General features: G+C 33.4%; 1 protein-coding gene across 1 annotated transcript in view; it reads right to left on the bottom strand.

The window, feature by feature from the left end:
• Positions 1 to 8,788: 8,788 nt before the first annotated feature.
• The window catches only part of LOC143224052 (atrial natriuretic peptide receptor 1-like), a 41,496-nt gene continuing 31,569 nt past the window's right edge, over positions 8,789 to 18,715 (bottom strand). The window contains exons 11-16 of the mRNA XM_076452514.1: positions 18,402 to 18,525; positions 16,977 to 17,045; positions 15,267 to 15,441; positions 14,845 to 14,943; positions 11,281 to 11,372; positions 8,789 to 9,075 (exon numbers count right to left, since the gene is read on the bottom strand). Of these exons, the coding sequence (XP_076308629.1) occupies positions 9,004 to 9,075; positions 11,281 to 11,372; positions 14,845 to 14,943; positions 15,267 to 15,441; positions 16,977 to 17,045; positions 18,402 to 18,525 (631 nt within the window). The 3' untranslated portion in view covers positions 8,789 to 9,003. The remainder of the gene's footprint in view (positions 9,076 to 11,280; positions 11,373 to 14,844; positions 14,944 to 15,266; positions 15,442 to 16,976; positions 17,046 to 18,401; positions 18,526 to 18,715) is intronic.

The following is an 18,715-nucleotide window of genomic DNA, read 5'->3' as shown; positions in this document are numbered from 1 at the left end:
TTACCCATTTTCTATGGTGTCAGTGGTATTTTATTACATCAGCAGTGTATTGAATGAAAATGTTGATGCAAATCCTCTACAATTTCTGTTCTTTGGCATTGTTAATGTGATAGTTAGGCTTGTATGAAGACTTCTACACCTTTTGTTATGGTATAGTTTCATTTATCTGAGATCCAAACTTTTAAATAAGTTTGTGTTTTTACCTCAGTGTTTATGGCTTATCATTTAGGCAGTTAAACCAAATTTGCAAATCACTTAAATGTAAAAATAAAAACAGCTACAAACATTTGTGTACATTGATATATTAAATTAAAATATAGGAGAAAATTACTTTAAAAAGTATAATTTTTTTAAAGTTATATTACCCTTCAATATTAAATTTATCTTATGTTCAGTTTTTCCCTTATTACATTCTTATATAATTTTTATGCTAAAAGCCATAGGAGAGCTTTCACATGCCAAACTAGTTATTCAAATCTGTTTAATCATAGGACAGTTCTAATAATTTACTGAATGCAAACTGAATTCCTGTACAAACTTAGAATTTAAATTTGTATCCTAATCTTACTGTTGTTTCAGTAAATAACTTTGAATAAATATCTAATTTAAATATCAATGACATTTGCTTTGTTTGATGATAAATTCTCATCTGTATTTCTGGTATCAATGATACCTTTTGGGTAAAATTTAATTTTTTATGAGTAGATCCAATATACTGCTGATCTTATGAAGGTAGGCCAAATATTGGTGTTATTTACTCCAACTGATAAGTACCAAACTGGGATGGTTGGTTGCATCTGAACTTTGAGGTATTTGATCTGATCGTTTAATCTCTTTATTCCATAAGATGCTATTGAGCTTAAAAATACCAACAATGCAAGACATTCATTCTGCACTGTCAGTAATACCTTTGTGATAGAAAACACACACACACACACACACACACACACACACACACACACAAAGAAAACCTGTCTTTGTAGACATTCACATTGTGTTGTCAGTGATGGCCTTCCCTCACACTAATCACTTTTGTTAAAATAAATATTTTATATTGTAAATGGAAATCAAAAATGCCATGAAGTAAGGACTTGATGTATCAACTGACTGAGTGATTATATGTTAGATGCAACCAATCCCAGTCTTTGTTCACTCACAGATTATAAAATTGTTAGTATATTAGATATTGCATGCTTCTGAATTTTAGTATTTTTACCCAACGTTGTAAAATCAGGATAGTTAGTAGTTTCTATAACAAGTATCACATTGCAAAATATAACATTCAACAAGACAGCAAAGTCTTAGTTTCGAGTATTGTAGAATACAACTGTAGTACTGTAGTTACTTGCATATATAGTAACTTTGAAACCATATATGAAAATCAATAAATCTATATTTCTATGATCCTTAATATAGTCAAATGATTAATTCAAAATTTTTTCATTAGTAGAGAGAATAGAACCTGGAACTGTAAAATATTCATAAATAAAAATAGTACCATAAAAATAGAAAACCACATGTTTGTGAGACATTGAAAAAAAGTATTTAAAACTGTAGTTTCACTGAGAATTATTCGTTTAATAGTTGACCTAGAAAATTCGTATTATTTACAAAAGACTATTAGAATGAACTTTTAATATACATTAACTCTCAAACAGTAAGACTGTTTTAGGTAGCAGCATCAATTGATGATGGCTGCCGTTTTAGGGTTAAGCTGATAGTTTTGTTTCCTTTGGTTCTTCTGCTTAGATCTGTTTTCCATTGTTTGAGTAGGTAAACTACATCAGTTACTTTTATAATACAGTAGATATCTTTGTGGGACTTTCTTCATGTGCTTGTAAACATTTGTGGTGAATCACTAGAATAACAGTTTCTGCTATGTGGACCACTACATTGTATGAAACCCTTCACCTAAAATTAAGAGAAGTAATTATTCCATTACTAACTGATACAACACTCTGATGTTCTACTAAACTTCTCTTGTATACAGATTGTGTTCTGTTTGTTAGGGAAAGAAGTTTTATCCTGGACAACTTATTTCCACTTGGTTTTACCGCGTGTGATAAGAATGATGTTGTGTTCAGCTGATTTTCACGTAGTTGTTCTACATGTGATAAAAAAATAAAGTTCTCATAGAAAATATGTGGCTGTTTGCTCGTTTTCAATTACAGAACAAAACCTAACATCTGACGTTTAATCCACCACCTGTACCTTTTGATGGTAGTTCAGGACTGCCACTGTACACAAGAATATCGTTGTATTTGACTTGTTGTTTCTTTACTTGTTCGGGTTAAATGAGTCTTGATTTGTCAAGTAGATGGATGCCTTGTTCATAACAGTCATCCCAGTAATGAATAGTGTAGTATTATTATGTGGGCCTATTTTAGATACTTTCCATTTCATGCATTTAAAAAACCATAACGCACTACACAGTACTACCGTAGTTATTTTCATGGAACTCCATAAGGAGGCAGTATAGTCGTTTTATCACAGTAATTATAATACCACATGGTGTTCCAGGCCATTCAAAATCCCGTCGGAAGTAATTTAATCCTTTTCAGAAAAACGAGCCACAAACATCTTGATAAACGTGAAGGTACTTTGGAAGAGGAGTAAAGATCTGTTATACACGATATGTAACAATCATGGAGTCGTTCATGATAACAAGAAACCCATTTGAAGTAAGACAGCTGGTATGAGTATTGAAACTTTAATTAAAATACAGTGATGACCTTAGAAGATCGAAACGTTGTTCTGTAGTTTAAAGTTTTAATACTAACAGAGTCAGTAGAACGTACGAGGGGATGGCCAAAAGTACTCAGTGGACATAATAGAAGTATGTACACTAGAAACCAATAATGACGAAGAGTTTTAATCTACCTAACAAGGCGAGAAACCGTCGCTAAGATACCAAACCAGAAAGTTATTCATCTTTGTTGTTCTTTCGTCAGTCGAGGTAACTCTACAACTAACGCCAGTTTAATTCTAAATCAACTGTGTTTATGGACACGACGCGACGTCATCGGTTTGTTGTGATAACTAGAAGTAATAAAACAACTCATAATTCAAGTGTAAACGATGTTATCATTACCCGTTTGAAGTTAGTTTTTTACATATATCCGATGTCACTTTGAAACGGGAATTACCAGCTAATAATAGATGAATATTAGATTGTTGTAACATGTTTCTACACCATATAATCAATGTCTTTAGGGAGTAAATTCTATGTAATGGAGTGAATGAGTCAAAAGAATCAATACACGTAATATTTATTACACACATCACTAGAATACACTAACTTTAATCAGGTGAAAGACTTTGTAAAAATAAAATGATGTAGAGATGGCAGTGCATTGAAGAATAGGAACAATATAGATACAGCTATACATTGATCACACCTACAAGATTCCAACTAACCTGATGTTTTCTGCATTAATAATCACGTGGTATCCATACACGTTACAACTTGATGAAAACTAATTCTGAATGTTTCCTATGCGGTCGTTATTGTGCAATTTGTACTCGCATCGATAACCTTGCTATTGTCGTTAAACCTAAGGGTCAACATTATATTAGTCGACCTTTCACTTGTGTATAGGACTTGGTTATATACTGCATGAGCTGTGACTTGTGTCAAAATCTACACAAGAGTAGGACTGAACGTATGGTCAGTGAACGATTTAGGAACATCGTCGTTATATGATTACTACTAAACCAAATGAACCAGTTTCCCGACACTTTAATAACAAAAACTATTACCTTTTATTATTGCATTGTTTAACATACTAAGTGATGGGGCATTTCTCCCGAGCGGGTCTTCTTTCCTACTTCACCAGGAAGGAAAAATTTACTTTTTTGTACAAGTAGCTTACGCTTTTAGTCCTAAATTAAAAACAAACATTTAAAAACCATATCCTGTTTGTTATTCGTCGCCTTAATAATTTACTCCATGGAAACCTTTTATTAACTCTCTTGTTACGAGGGTGGTTAATTCGACCGATTTAAAGATTGGACTGATATAAGATATCAATAACGCACCTTGCCAGTACAAACTAGTTCTGTCTAGTATACATTAGTAAACTTGTCAAACTTTTAATGAGCATTAAACTCTTAATTCCGTTACAGCCCGTAAGATATTCATTGTTATAAATAGAATGCCTTCATATATTAATATTTTGCTTTCGAATGATATTTATTGAATTTCGGAAAAATATATGGACGTTTTTTTTGGAAACTTGTCCCACCAATAAAAATTCATTTCAAAATGCTCTGCGTTTCACATTTTTCAGTTGTGAAACAGAACTTTCCTGCAAAGGACAGAACAATGTATTGTTTTCGACACTTTATCCCCTGGTGGCCTGATTCAGTATTTTTGTTTCATTAAGAAAAAAAAAAAAGCCTTTTCTTATTATTGTTGTTTTCAATGATATTTTTAGAGACTTTAAGGATAAAGCATTTGAGGAACGGTTTAGGCCTAAAACTTCAACTATATCACCATCATTTGGGTCATCTATTCAATTCCATTCTTTTAAATACCTTTGGCGATTTTTTATCAACTTAAATTTTTCTACTTTGTTTGAACACAATTTTAAAATTATACATTTATTTAAATGTTACCTTCACAACAAACATTCAGAAAAACATGAATTTACTCTGTACTGAAACCTGACAGTTTTAACATTCATAAGCAACAATGGTTAAACAATTACTATATGCATTTAAATTTTAGACAGTAAACCTTCAAAAAGAACGAGTCATTCTGTGTTGAAGTCTACTAATTACAACATGCATAACACGACATAAAATAATGAGTGATTATCACTAGAAATAAACGACCTTATAACACCAAATTTTTGTTGATACAGTCAAACACTGATACAGTTATTAACGACCGATGATCGTGTACGTTTTATCAACAAACACACACATGTATACACGAAGAACAACAATGGTGAGTTATTACACTAGTATATTTTTATTTTATCAAGACAGGTCAACGAGACAGCGCTGATAAACAACTGTACTTTATCTCTCTAGTTTTAATTCAAGTATGGCGTAGACATTAAGCAAGAGTTGGTAATTATTATGTGTATTTAAACTTTGTTTTTATTAATCAGACAAAGGAAGAAACAGATACAAACATGAGTTTTAATTTATGAGCATCCATGAACTAAAAAGTTCCAGTAGTGTGTAAAAATGTTATAAACAGACTAACACATGAAATAATAACATTAATAGTTATTTTTTATATATAGTAATTGTAGTTTCATCAATAATTACGCACAGGAAGAACAGATATTTGTATGTAGGCACGAAAAAATACTTAACAACATAATAATATAAAAATAAATGTGGAAACTTATGTCAAAGTGTCCTGATGAAAAACAACAAATACCAGATCTTGGAATGAACATTCGGGCAATGAAAGGCCGAACTGGTCAATGGTGCTTTGTCCTAACGTGCACAAATGTATATGATTGGACCACCACAGGTATCGAATCCCCTTTGTTCGCGTTATAAGCCTTCAGAGTAGACGGGGCCAACACAATAATGACCTGAGATTTTCAAAATAGTTTCTAAAATATAGGCTCTCGGGGACTTAGAGGGAAGTTTACGACTTCAAAACTCTAAAATTCGGGGTCGACTTCCTGAGATGGCCACAACAAGTAGCTAAAAATGGCTTTGCTCTAAAATAAACAAACAAATTAAAAACCTAAAGTTTACACATAAAGTTGATATGTTATGAATGAGAGAAATAGAGAAAATAACATAAAATTCGAAAAAACAAAAACAGGTATCGATTTAAAGTAGACATGTACTTGATTTACATTCATGAAATCACCGATTTCAGTTTGACTGAAATAAGTGACCCTATAACAACTGGATTTTACTGTCACAATTAATATTTTTTCTTATAATTGAAATCCGTTATAAGAGCTAGTTCTTAAAGATAATAATAAAGTACAAGAAGATAGTTTTTTGGAATGGATGTTTTGTATTTAAATAAGTTGAGGCTGGCTGATACTGACGAAATCAGTGAGAAATTGTACAATGAGATAAATACTTCAGATGTTAATGTCTGACTGGGAAATGCTAAACTCAAACAGTGAGGAAGAAAGGTTTAGGAAACTGTTCAGGATTGCTTTCTTCACCAATTAGTCAAGGAACCTACTATAAGCAATGCTATTGTAGATTCATTTATTGTTAACTTCAATTATAGAAATGATTGAGGAGTGGAAATTGGAAAACATCTGAGTACAAGAAATAGTGATATTTAGTTACAAATTTCAAAAACTATATTTTAAAGAATACGATAAAAAATGTTTGTTGTGAATTGGTCAGAAGAGTTACTTGGAAACACTAAGCGACTTTAATATTTTATATTCAAAATAAACCTTACAGATAGAAAAGGGTAAGTAATCAAGTTGTCTCATGAAGAGTATAAGAGATGAGATTAAATAAAAGCATCACAGATTTAATAAATTTAAACTGACTGGTATAACAGAAGATTTAGAGGATTATGAAAGGTCAAAACAGTTGAAACAGGAAGTTCAAACACAACAAAGGATGTACGGAAAAAGTTACCTGACAATGTGGAAATTAACAGTGAGAATTTCTTTAAATACATTAAGGATAAACACAATGTTAGGATGGAGTTAGGATATTTAAATACATTAAGGATGAACAAAATGTTAGGATGGAGTTAGGACATTTAAATACATTAAGAATGAACAAAATGTTAGGATGGAGTTAGGACATTTAAATACATTAAGGATAAACAAAATGTTAGGATGGAGTTAAGACATTTAAATACATTAAGGATAAACACAATGTTAAGATGAAGTTAGGACATTTAAATACATTAAGGATAAACAAAATGTTAAGATGGAGTTAGGAGATTTAAATACATTAAGGACAAACACAATGTTAAGATGGAGTTAGGACATTTAAATACATTAAGGATAAACACAATGTTAAAATGGAGTTAGGACATTTAAATACATCAAGGATAAACAAAATGTTAAGATGAAGTTAGGACATTTAAATACATTAAGGATAAACACAATGTTAAGATGAAGTTAGGACATTTAAATACATTAAGGTTAAACACAATGTTAAGATGGAGTTAGGACATTTAAATACATTAAGGATAAACACAATGTTACGATGGAGTTAGGTCATTTAAATACATTAAGGATAAACACGATGTTAAGATGAAGTTAGGACATTTAAATACATTAAGGATAAACACAATGTTAAGATGAAGTTAGGACATTTAAATACATTAAGGATAAACAAAATTTTAGGATGGAATTACGACATTTAAATACATTAAGGAAAAACAAAATGTTAGGATGGAGTTAGGACATTTAAATACATTAAGGACAAACAAAATGTTTGGATGATCATAGATCTTGAATAGTTGACAGATGGAAAGATGTATGCATAAATTCTGAGCTGGTTAATAATACCTTGGTAAGTTTAAAAATAAACAATAAAGTTCCTGGATCAGATAATATTTACCCAAGGGTTTTGAAAGAAGTTAAAAATGGGATATGTGAGCCACTTGTTACTATTTTTTGTCAGTCCTTGAATGGTGGGCACGTACAAGAAGAGTGAAAGTAAGTTAATGTAACTCCTCTTTTCAAGGGAGAAAATAAAAATTGTTCCAGTAATTATAGGCCTATTATACGAGTCTTATAATAGTTGTGGAAAAAGTTTTGGAAAGCCTATTAAAAGATGCTTTGTCGTAAAGTTATTTAACAAAGTTTGTAATTTTATTGGATAGTCCACATTGGTTCACTGAAGGGAATTCTTGCCTTATAAATCTTTTGACAAACTTTGAAACGGTTACTACTTATGTATATAAGGATTATGATGTAGATTTGGTTATATGGATTATCAGAAAGTATTTAACAAGATGCCACATAAAAAGGATTATGAAAATATTTATATAGGTTTGGAGAATAAGTTAGAAAATTGGATAGACGAGTAGCTGGATGAAAGAAACCAGAGGATGTTTACAGATGGAGTTCAATTAAAGCGGATTAATGTTGCAAATAAAGTACATCATGATTCTTAGGATCTTTGCTCTTTTTGATTTACATCGATAACACATGAAAAAGTGGTCAATAAATTACTTAATATTACAGATGATATTAAGGTCTTGGGTGTTGGTGGCTGTGAAGAGGATGCTGCTGATTTACAAAATGATTTAGATCATTTAGTAAGTTGGGAGAATAAATGGTAGATGGGTTTTAATTATAATAAATGCAAGATAATGGATCTGGGTTATCATAAAATAAGCATAATTTACATGAGAAAAAACTTAACTGTGTAACGAAATAAAGAGAGATCTTGATGTCTTCTAGAACCCTCCAAGCAACATACTGTTGCTAGTGGTAGGACAAATAGGATTTTATACAGAAATATTGAATACAAGTCTACTGATGTTATAATTTCATTGTACAGATGATACACTGGTTAGGCCATATTTAGAATATCGTGTTCAGTTTTGGGCTACGTACCTTTAAAAAGAAGGACATTGAACTGTTGGAATGGGTTCAGAAAAGGGATACTAGAATGATCCCTGAGATGAAGAGTTCGTCATATGAAGAAAGTCTGAAATATCTAACATTGTTTTCTCTTGGTAAAAGATAATTTTTGGAGGATCTGATTGAAATGTTTAATATTGTAAAAGGAATTGATAATGATAATGAACCATCTTTTGTCATATTTATCAACGAGAACAGAAGAGCTAGGGGACACAAGTATAAAGTTTGGCAGGTCAGAAGTTATTTTCAAGTTTTATTTTTATAAGAGGATGGCTAGCCTTTAAATGGGTTACCTTTAGATATTACAGACAGAAAATTTAAATGAGTGTAAGAAAGGCTTGATAAGTACATGAATGATAAAAGCAGGTTTTACGTTTTTTATTTTGAAAACAGAAATGTGAAAAGTCCTTTAGTAACACGATTTAAAGAAGATTCCATATTAATCCAGTTACGACAGGATCTGGTAGTTAGGCATGTCTCTTTCGCCTTCCAGCCAGTATGTTCGAATGATTCCTTTTCCCTACACAAAACAAATGCAATTAAGGAAAGAGGTAACATTACAGGTTTTTATCTCTTGAACACCTTTATGTTTCAAATACAATTACTTTTAAACATATAAAGATGCTCCTATTTACCAGTTTCTGATACGTCATGTTTTTCAGAACAACTATAGTGAAACGGAATATTTTAATATGTTTACAGGACAGCTATAATAAAACAGTATATTGTAATTTGTTCACAAGACAGCTACAGTAAAACGGTATACTTTAGTTTTTTTTACAGGACAACTAAAAGAAATTGGTATACTTTAATGTTTTTTACAAGTCAACTATAGTAAAACGGCATATTTTAATTTTTTCCAGGACAGCCATGGTAAAACGATATACTTTAATGTGTTTTTACAGGACAGCTAAAAGAAATTGGTATACTTTAATGTTTTTTACAGGTCAACTATAGTAAAACGGCATATTTTAATTTTTTCCAGGACAGCCATGGTAAAACGATATACTTTAATGTTTTTTACAGGACAGCTAAAAGAAATGGGTATACTTTAATGTTTTTTACAGGACAGCTAAAAGAAATGGGTATACTTTAATGTTTTTTAACAGGACAACTATAGTAAAATGACATACATTAATGTTTTTTTCAGAACATTATAGAGAAACGATTATTTTAGATAGTGTAAAACAGTATATTTTAATATTTTTACAGGACAGCATGTTGTAGGAAAACAACATACTTAAATGTTTCTTATGGGACAGCTATAGTCAAATTGTATACTTAAATATTTTTTGCAGGCAACTATAGTAAAACGATGTATGTTAATTTTTTTACAGGACAACTATAGTAAAACGGTATATTTTAATGTTTTTTCAGAGAACAGCTATAGTAAAACGGTATATTTTAATGTTTTTTCAGAGAACAGCTATAGTAAAACGGTATATTTTAATGTTTTTTCAGAGAACAGCTATAGTAAAACGGTATATTTTAATGTTTTTTCAGAGAACAGCTATAGTAAAACGGTATATTTTAATGTTTTTTCAGAGAACAGCTATAGTAAAACGGTATATTTTAATGTTTTTTCAGAGGAAAGCTATAGTAAAACGGTATATTTTAATGTTTTTTCAGAGAACAGCCATAGTAAAACGGTTGGTATATTTTAATGTTTTTTCAGAGGACAACCATAGTAAAACGGTATATTTTAATAACTTTGTATTACATACAACGTGAATAGAAGAACTCCATAACAAGTAATCAGACCCAGCGTTAGGACACATCCAGCTTGTCAGTTGGTTTGAGACGGCGGTTGAGGTGTTAAATCCGATAACATATCAAGAGTTGTATACCATGACTAACTAATGATAATGTGAGTTGACTATATCGAAATGGTGAAGTTGAAAAGCGCGCGATAGTCTAATAGAAAATCTATGGGTGGGCTGGCACCGTTTTGCCATCTAGTGAGCGCACACAATGTTATTTTGACATCGTGCATTTTCGAACAGTTCTTACTTGACTGAGAGACAACGCACTGCTGCGAATGGTTAGAACTGACGACTCCTCCAGACGTCCTTCTGGGAAATTTATTTCTTCGACATCTCAATACTCGGACGACATGTTACTGTGACAGTAGTAAACAATACTCGGACGACATGTTACTGTGACAGTAGTAAATTTTGATTGTCTGGGACATGTCAAGAAAAAATAATTTAATTAACATATCAGCTTTTATTTATATCCGCAATATATAGTAATTATTAATGAGTATATTTAAGCCTTGAGTAATGATGTAAATATGTAACATGTGTAACCGGGCAGTGGTGACCATTTCAGACTTGGAAGCTGAGATCCGGTGACTCGCAACTCTTTACTCTAAAAATAAATAAATCGCAATCCGTACTCTGAGGTAGTTGGTTCATTATAAGAGTGACAGTCAATTCAACACTATTTGGTCTGACAGACGTAATCTAAATGTTGGCGGTGTGTGCTATCGGAGGCAGGAATGGCCAGGTGGTTAAAGAGCTGTGAATCGCGGGAATGAAACCCACCGTTTAACATGTTCACCCCTTAATCCGTAGGGGGGCGTTATAATGAAATGGTCAATTCTAATATTCGTTGGCCAAGTGTTGACAGTGGATGGTATTGATTATCTATTTGCCTTCCCTCTGGTCTATCAAAATTATGGACAGTTAATTCCAATGAGTGAAATACAACACAGACTACTTACCTTAATCTCTGTGTCTCCACGCAGACTCAGTATAAAGGTCCCGAATTCGTCCAACATAGTCTTAGTATGATGACTAACGTGTACTTTCATGGCTGTTTAGAAAATGAAGGTTTAACGTATTCGGGCAAAAGTTTCAAAGTAGCATCATATACTACAAAATAAGTATCTTAAAATATGTAAACATTTGTTTTAAAGTGGAATTATTTTCATAATTACAACGATCCCAATAAAGTTATTTTTAATCTCACGGCTCCTCGTTGTGTTTATTTCTTAACCAAACAGTACCATGCTTACTGCAAGGATCGAATCACAATATTTTTGCCTTATAAGCGATGAATAATTTCGCTAAATCGGAGAAAACATAAATTAAAAAAAAATCAATACGCATTCACTGCTATTATTAAACACAATAAGATATCTGTGATCCGCACATTGCGTCTGTCAAAACATGAATTTTAGGCTTACAAACAACATGGTAGTTTTATAATTTTTTTCACTAATATTTTTAATATGTGTTAGAAACTTGATCATACTGGTCAACTCTTAATATGAAATTAATTTGTAAATGTTAAATACATTTGTTACCCAGTGTTTCAATGGTATGTCTGCAGACTTACAATGTTAGAAATTGGGTCTCGATACCCGTCGTGGGCAAAAGACAGATAGCTTATTTTGTAGCTTTGTTAAATATATATATATATGTTATTTGAACTTGACAGACAGCAAACAGTAGTTCAGATTATTTCGGTTCCTCTAACAGTTAAATGTAACCGTTGTATTGGTACAGTTGATGGATACTCAAACGCTAAAAATAGCCGAAGTATTGGTACAGTTGGTGGTTACTCCAAAGGTAAAAACAGCCGTTGTATTGGTACAGTTGGTGGTTACTCCAACGGTAAAAACAGCCGTTGTATTGGTACAGTTGATGGTTACTCCAACGCTAAAAATAGCCGTTGTATTGGTACAGTTGGTGGTCCTTCCAACGGTAAAAACAGCTGTTGTATTGGTATAGTTGATGGTTACTCTAACGGTAAAAACAGCCGTTGCCGTTGTATTGGGACAATTGGTGGTCCTTTCAACGCTAAAAATAGCCGTTGTATTGGTACAGTTGATGGTTACTCTAACGCTGAAAACAGCCGTTGTATTGGTACAGTTGGTGGTTACTCCAACGCTAAAAACAGCCGTTGTATTGGTACAGTTGATGGTTACTCTAACGCTGAAAACAGCCGTTGTATTGGTACAGTTGGAGGTTCCTCCAACGGTAAAAACAGCCGTTGTATTGGTACAGTTGGTGGTTCCTCCAACGGTAAAAACAGCCGTTGTATTGGCACAGTTGGTGGTTCCTCCAACGGTAAAAACAGCCGTTGTATTGGTACAGTTGGTGGTCCTTCCAACGGTAAAAACAGCTGTTGTATTGGTATAGTTGATGGTTACTCTAACGGTAAAAACAGCCGTTGTATTGGTACAGTTGGTGGTTCCTCCAACGGTAAAAACAGCCGTTGTATTGGTACAGTTGGTGGTCTTTCCAACGGTAAAAACAGCCGTTGTATTGGTACAGTTGGTGGTTCCTCCAACGGTAAAAATAGCCGTTGTATTGGTACAGTTGGTGGTCCTTCCAACGGTAAAAACAGCTGTTGTATTGGTATAGTTGATGGTTACTCTAACGGTAAAAACAGCCGTTGTATTGGTAGAGGTTGGTGGTTCCTCCAACGGTAAAAACAGCTGTTGTATTGGTACAGTTGGTGGTTACACAACGGTAAAAACAGCCGTTGTATTGGTACAGTTGGTGGTCCTTCCAACGGTAAAAACAGCTGTTGTATTGGTATAGTTGATGGTTACTCTAACGGTAAAAACAGCCGTTGTATTGGTACAGTTGGTGGTTCCTCCAACGGTAAAAACAGCCGTTGTATTGGTACAGTTGGTGGTTCCTCCAACGGTAAAAACAGCCGTTGTACTGGTACAGTTGGTGGTCCTTCCAACGCTAAAAACAGCCGTTGTATTGGTACAGTTGGTGGTCCTTCCAACGGTAAAAACAACTGTTGTATTGGTACAGTTGGTGGTTACTCCAACGGTAAAAATAGCCGTTGTATTGGCACAGTTGGTGGTTCCTCCAACGGTAAAAACAGCCGTTGTATTGGTACAGTTGGTGGTCCTTCCAACGGTAAAAACAGCTGTTGTATTGGTATAGTTGATGGTTACTCTAACGGTAAAAACAGCCGTTGTATTGGTACAGTTGGTGGTTCCTCCAACGGTAAAAACAGCCGTTGTATTGGTACAGTTAATAGTTACTCTAACGCTGAAAACAGCCGTTGTATTGGTACAGTTGGTGGTTCCTCCAACGGTAAAAACAGCCGTTGTATTGGTACAGTTGGTGGTTCCTCCAACGGTAAAAACAGCCGTTGTATTGGTACAGTTGGTGGTCCTTCCAACGGTAAAAACAGCTGTTGTATTGGTATAGTTGATGGTTACTCTAACGGTAAAAACAGCCGTTGTATTGGTACAGTTGGTGGTTCCTCCAACGGTAAAAACAGCCGTTGTATTGGTACAGTTGGTGGTTCCTCCAACGGTAAAAACAGCCGTTGTATTGGCACAGTTGGTGGTCCTTCCAACGGTAAAAACAGCTGTTGTATTGGTATAGTTGATGGTTACTCTAACGGTAAAAACAGCCGTTGTATTGGTACAGTTGGTGGTTCCTCCAACGGTAAAAACAGCCGTTGTATTGGTACAGTTAATGGTTACTCTAACGCTGAAAACAGCCGTTGTATTGGTACAGTTGGTGGTTCCTCCAACGGTAAAAACAGCCGTTGTATTGGTACAGTTGATGGTTCCTCCAACGGTAAAAACAGCCGTTGTATTGGTACAGTTGGTGGTCCTTCCAACGGTAAAAACAGCTGTTGTATTGGTATAGTTGATGGTTACTCTAACGGTAAAAACAGCCGTTGTATTGGTACAGTTGGTGGTTCCTCCAACGGTAAAAACAGCCGTTGTATTGGTACAGTTGGTGGTTCCTACAACGGTAAAAACAGCCGTTGTATTGGTACAGTTGGTGGTTACTCCAACGGTAAAAACAGCCGTTGTATTGGTACAGTTGATGGTTACTCTAACACTGAAAACAGCCGTTGTACTGGTACAGTTGGTGGTCCTTCCAACGCTAAAAATAGCCGTTGTATTGGTACAGTTGGTGGTTACTCCAAAGGTAAAAACAGCCGTTGTATTGGTACAGTTGGTGGTTACTCCAATGGTAAAAACAGCCGTTGTATTGGTACAGTTGGTGGTCCTTCCAACGTTAAAAACAGCCGTTGTATTGGTACAGTTGGTGGTCCTTCCAACGTTAAAAATAGTCGTTGTATTTGTACAGTTGGTGGTCCTTCCAACGCTAAAAATAGTCGTTGTATTTGTACAGTTGGTGGTCCTTCCAACGCTAAAAATAGCCGTTGTATTGGTACAGTTGGTGGTTACTCCAACGCTAAAAACAGCCGTTAGGTTGAAAAGAAACAGGAAATTTTACAGTTTTATGAACATTTATAATAAGGTTATTCACTCATCATTTCTGGAAGCTCTCACCCGCTCCGTTGCTTTCCATTCTGGAGGCTGTGTTAACAGTGTCTCCAAACAGGCAGTATCTCGGCATCTTTAGCCCCACAACCCCTGCAGCACATGGCCCTAAAAAACACATGAACACACATTAATCAGTGTACTTACACATCATTCATTTTGTAATTTATCGGAAAGTATCCAATAGATAACTATTAATATTTGTAATTATAAAAATGAATTATTTGTAGGACCGTAAATCTTCTAGTTCGTGTGTGACAACTATGGCTGTGATAGATTTTGATTTGTTTATGAAGAAAAAATAAATAGAGAGAGAAAGTGCGTTATCATACACGGATGTCATCTGTAGGTTACTCTGTCTGATCAATCACATATTTTTTGATAAAGTGTAGCCCAGTTCTAGTTCTCATATTTCTGTTTTCGACACTCACCAGAATGGATTCCAATTCTCAGCTGAACCTTCTTGTATGGCCGATGACGGATTTCGAATCTGTCAATAGCATGTAACAGCGACAAAGACATGCGCGCGATCTCATTCACGTGTTCGTTGCCGTTTCTGATTGGTAGTCCAGACACCACCATATAGGCGTCACCAATAGTTTCCACCTGATGAAGAACGGAATATTACGTCTAAATGTATTTTAATTTGAAGTATTCAGATATTTGATTGTTTTATTATTATCCGTCCAAAAAGTAGTTTCTAGTAGGTCAGTTTGCGACAGTAAGTAACGAATCAATTGTAATGAAATACATTACAAGTGTTAAAGTAATAATTACAGTAAAATCTAGGTTGAATTACTTTCACATTAAAACAAGTCGAACTATTGATAATATATATAACAAAATTCTAGGCTCATTATTATCGCCTACTGTTTTAACCATAACTTTAGATTCTTTGCAACGTTAGCTTAATATAAATATACTGAGATCTACCCAAAATCTCCTAGGATGGCAGAACCTCGTGGGATTCTATTGGGTTTATGGCCGAAAATATCGATAACGACAAGGATATCGAAATGACGAAACGTATTCTAATTTTTTTAAAGTAAAAACGTAAGAAAAGTATATTTACTTAGCTATTCTCGTACCAAGTTGGTTTTTGCTTTATTTGATCGGAAATTAATATTAATCCAATCGGCATATTATTAATTTTAATTCAAATTTGTAAACATCTTTCTTTTAAATATCAACTTACAGAATTCCTACTCCCCCCCTCGACGAGGCGTTTTAAATGCAACACTTGTCATGTATACGTATACATAAACTTAAACCAAAGCACCCTCAACTAGCTTTCTAATTTTTCTAGTTTCGCTATGTGTTTAATATATTTTAAATCCAAGTAATAACTATATAATTCTTCACTTCAATGTTTTGACAAATAATGCTAATACTTAAATCATTGATGCTTGTAGAAACATAACAAAACGTTTGTGTCACCTTTCGACAATGGATAACTCGAGTTATTGGCTGTAATTGTTTTTAATTTCAGCCGGTTGGTGACAAACTCATTATGCTATCAGTTCTGTTCTACAAACATTATTATTAACATTGTTGACCACACGACTGGTAACCATAAGAATGTTTCTCGATATAATACTTAAAGTACAGAACATTAGGTTACTATGGTGATTTTGAAACAAAAATATGTGAGAGTAATTCATAAAAAATATTAAGTTTATATGTTAGGAGTAGAAACACAAACGTAACAAATCCCAGAAGTAGCTTCCATGAAGTTGGTAGAGTCAGTTTGTATTAGTTTGTAACGTCTTAAAGTATTACAGAATAAACATTTAGAAGGAAATGTAAAACAATTTTACTCATATTATACGTGAATGTCCCTCACCTTGTACACGTCATAGTTCTATATATATATATATATAATAAACATTTAGAAGGAAATGTAAAACAATTTTTCTCATATTATACGTGAATGTCCCTCACCTTGTACACGTCATAGTTCTATATATATATATATATATATAATAAACATTTAGAAGGAAATGTAAAACAATTTTTCTCATATTATACGTGAATGTCCCTCACCTTGTACACGTCATAGTTCTATATATATATATATATAATAAACATTTAGAAGGAAATGTAAAACAATTTTTCTCATATTATACGTGAATGTCCCTCACCTTGTACACGTCATAGTTCTCTATTATGGCATCAAAGCACGTGTACAAGTCATTTAAAAAGTTCACGACCTATGGAAAGAGAACGAAGTATAAACCGACTGTTTTAATATAATTAATATATAAAACATATTTGTAATGTACATGTTTTAGTTACGATTAGTGGTCATTTCTGAAAAAGTCCACTCGCTTCTATATTATCACATTCACTAACTTTATTCTTTTGGACCACTGTTACGTCACGATCTAAGCATTTATGTAGTTTGGCAAAAAATAAAGTTTTACAAGATGCAGAATACAGCTAAATCTATACATACCCAGAATACAGCTAAATCTACACATACCAAGAAACTAAACATGAACTTGGTGGTTTAGCTTTGAATATATAGATATGTCACTAAGTAAAATACATACACGTAGTTATATCCCTAGGTAAAATACATACATGAAATTATATCCCTAGGTAAAATACATACACGAAGTTATATCCCTAAGTAAAATACATATACGTAGTTATATCCCTAAGTAAAATACATACACGAAGTTATATCCCTAAGTAAAATACATACACGTAGTTATATCCCTAAGTAAAATACATATACGTAGTTATATCCCTAAGTAAAATACATACACGTAGTTATATCCCTAAGTAAAATACATACACGAAGTTATATCCCTAAGTAAAATACATACACGTAGTTATATTCCTAAGTAAAATACATACACGTAGTTATATCCCTAAGTAAAATACATACACGTAGTTATATCCCTAAGTAAAATACATACACGAAATTATATCCCTAAGTAAAATACATACACGTAGTTATATCCCTAGGTAAAATACATACACGTAGTTATATCCCTAAGTAAAATACATACACGTAGTTATATCCCTAAGTAAAATACATACACGAAGTTATATCCCTAAGTAAAATACACACACGTAGTTATATCCCTAAGTAAAATACATATACGTAGTTATATCCCTATGTAAAATACACTTATGTAGATATACCTGTAAATAAAATACACCTAAGTAGATATAAAAGTAAGTAAAATATACATACGTAGATTTGTCAATAAGTCAAATACATCCACGTAGATATGTCAATAGGCCAACGACACATTATCTATGACTCTAAAAAAACCAGTTCAACATTTCACATGCAAGCAAAGTGCCCTCTGGAAGGAAGGGATGACAAAGAAACGTCTATCATTTAATTGAAATAAATATCAAGCCGCGTCGTCTGGTAGAGCAGCGGTAAGTTTATAGAATTACAATGCTAAAGTTCGGGGTTCGATTCTTCGCGGTATACACAACAGATAGCCCAAATGATCTGAAATAAATGCTAAATTACAAATTAGGCCTGAAAGTCCAGACATAAAATTATGGAAGGTAAAATATCTAAAGCTATCATTGTTTCTTACCTCCATAGGCGTGCTTTCAGCTGACAAGGAAGTAAACCCAACAATGTCACTGAAATATATCGTAACACACTCGAACGTTTCCGGCCGAACATGGTTTCCTGACTTAAGTTGTTCAGCTACGTACCTATAAGTTACAAAGTAGAGTTATAAACTAAATATATATATATATATAATTAGTGAAATGTATACACAGGTGTTAATACAGTAACACCCTACTCGTTTTAAAGTACATGAAACTAGCTAAAAAAAAACAACACACGAGTAATTACCACTGCTTCTGCCAGTTAAACCGGTCATCAACATGTAGAAAAGTG

Source organism: Tachypleus tridentatus, chromosome 8, assembly GCF_004210375.1.
Source record: "Tachypleus tridentatus isolate NWPU-2018 chromosome 8, ASM421037v1, whole genome shotgun sequence".
Classification (NCBI taxonomy): Eukaryota; Metazoa; Arthropoda; class Merostomata; order Xiphosura; family Limulidae; genus Tachypleus; species Tachypleus tridentatus.
The sequence above is the reverse complement of the archived record's forward strand: the minus strand, read 5'-3'. Positions and strand labels throughout refer to the sequence as shown.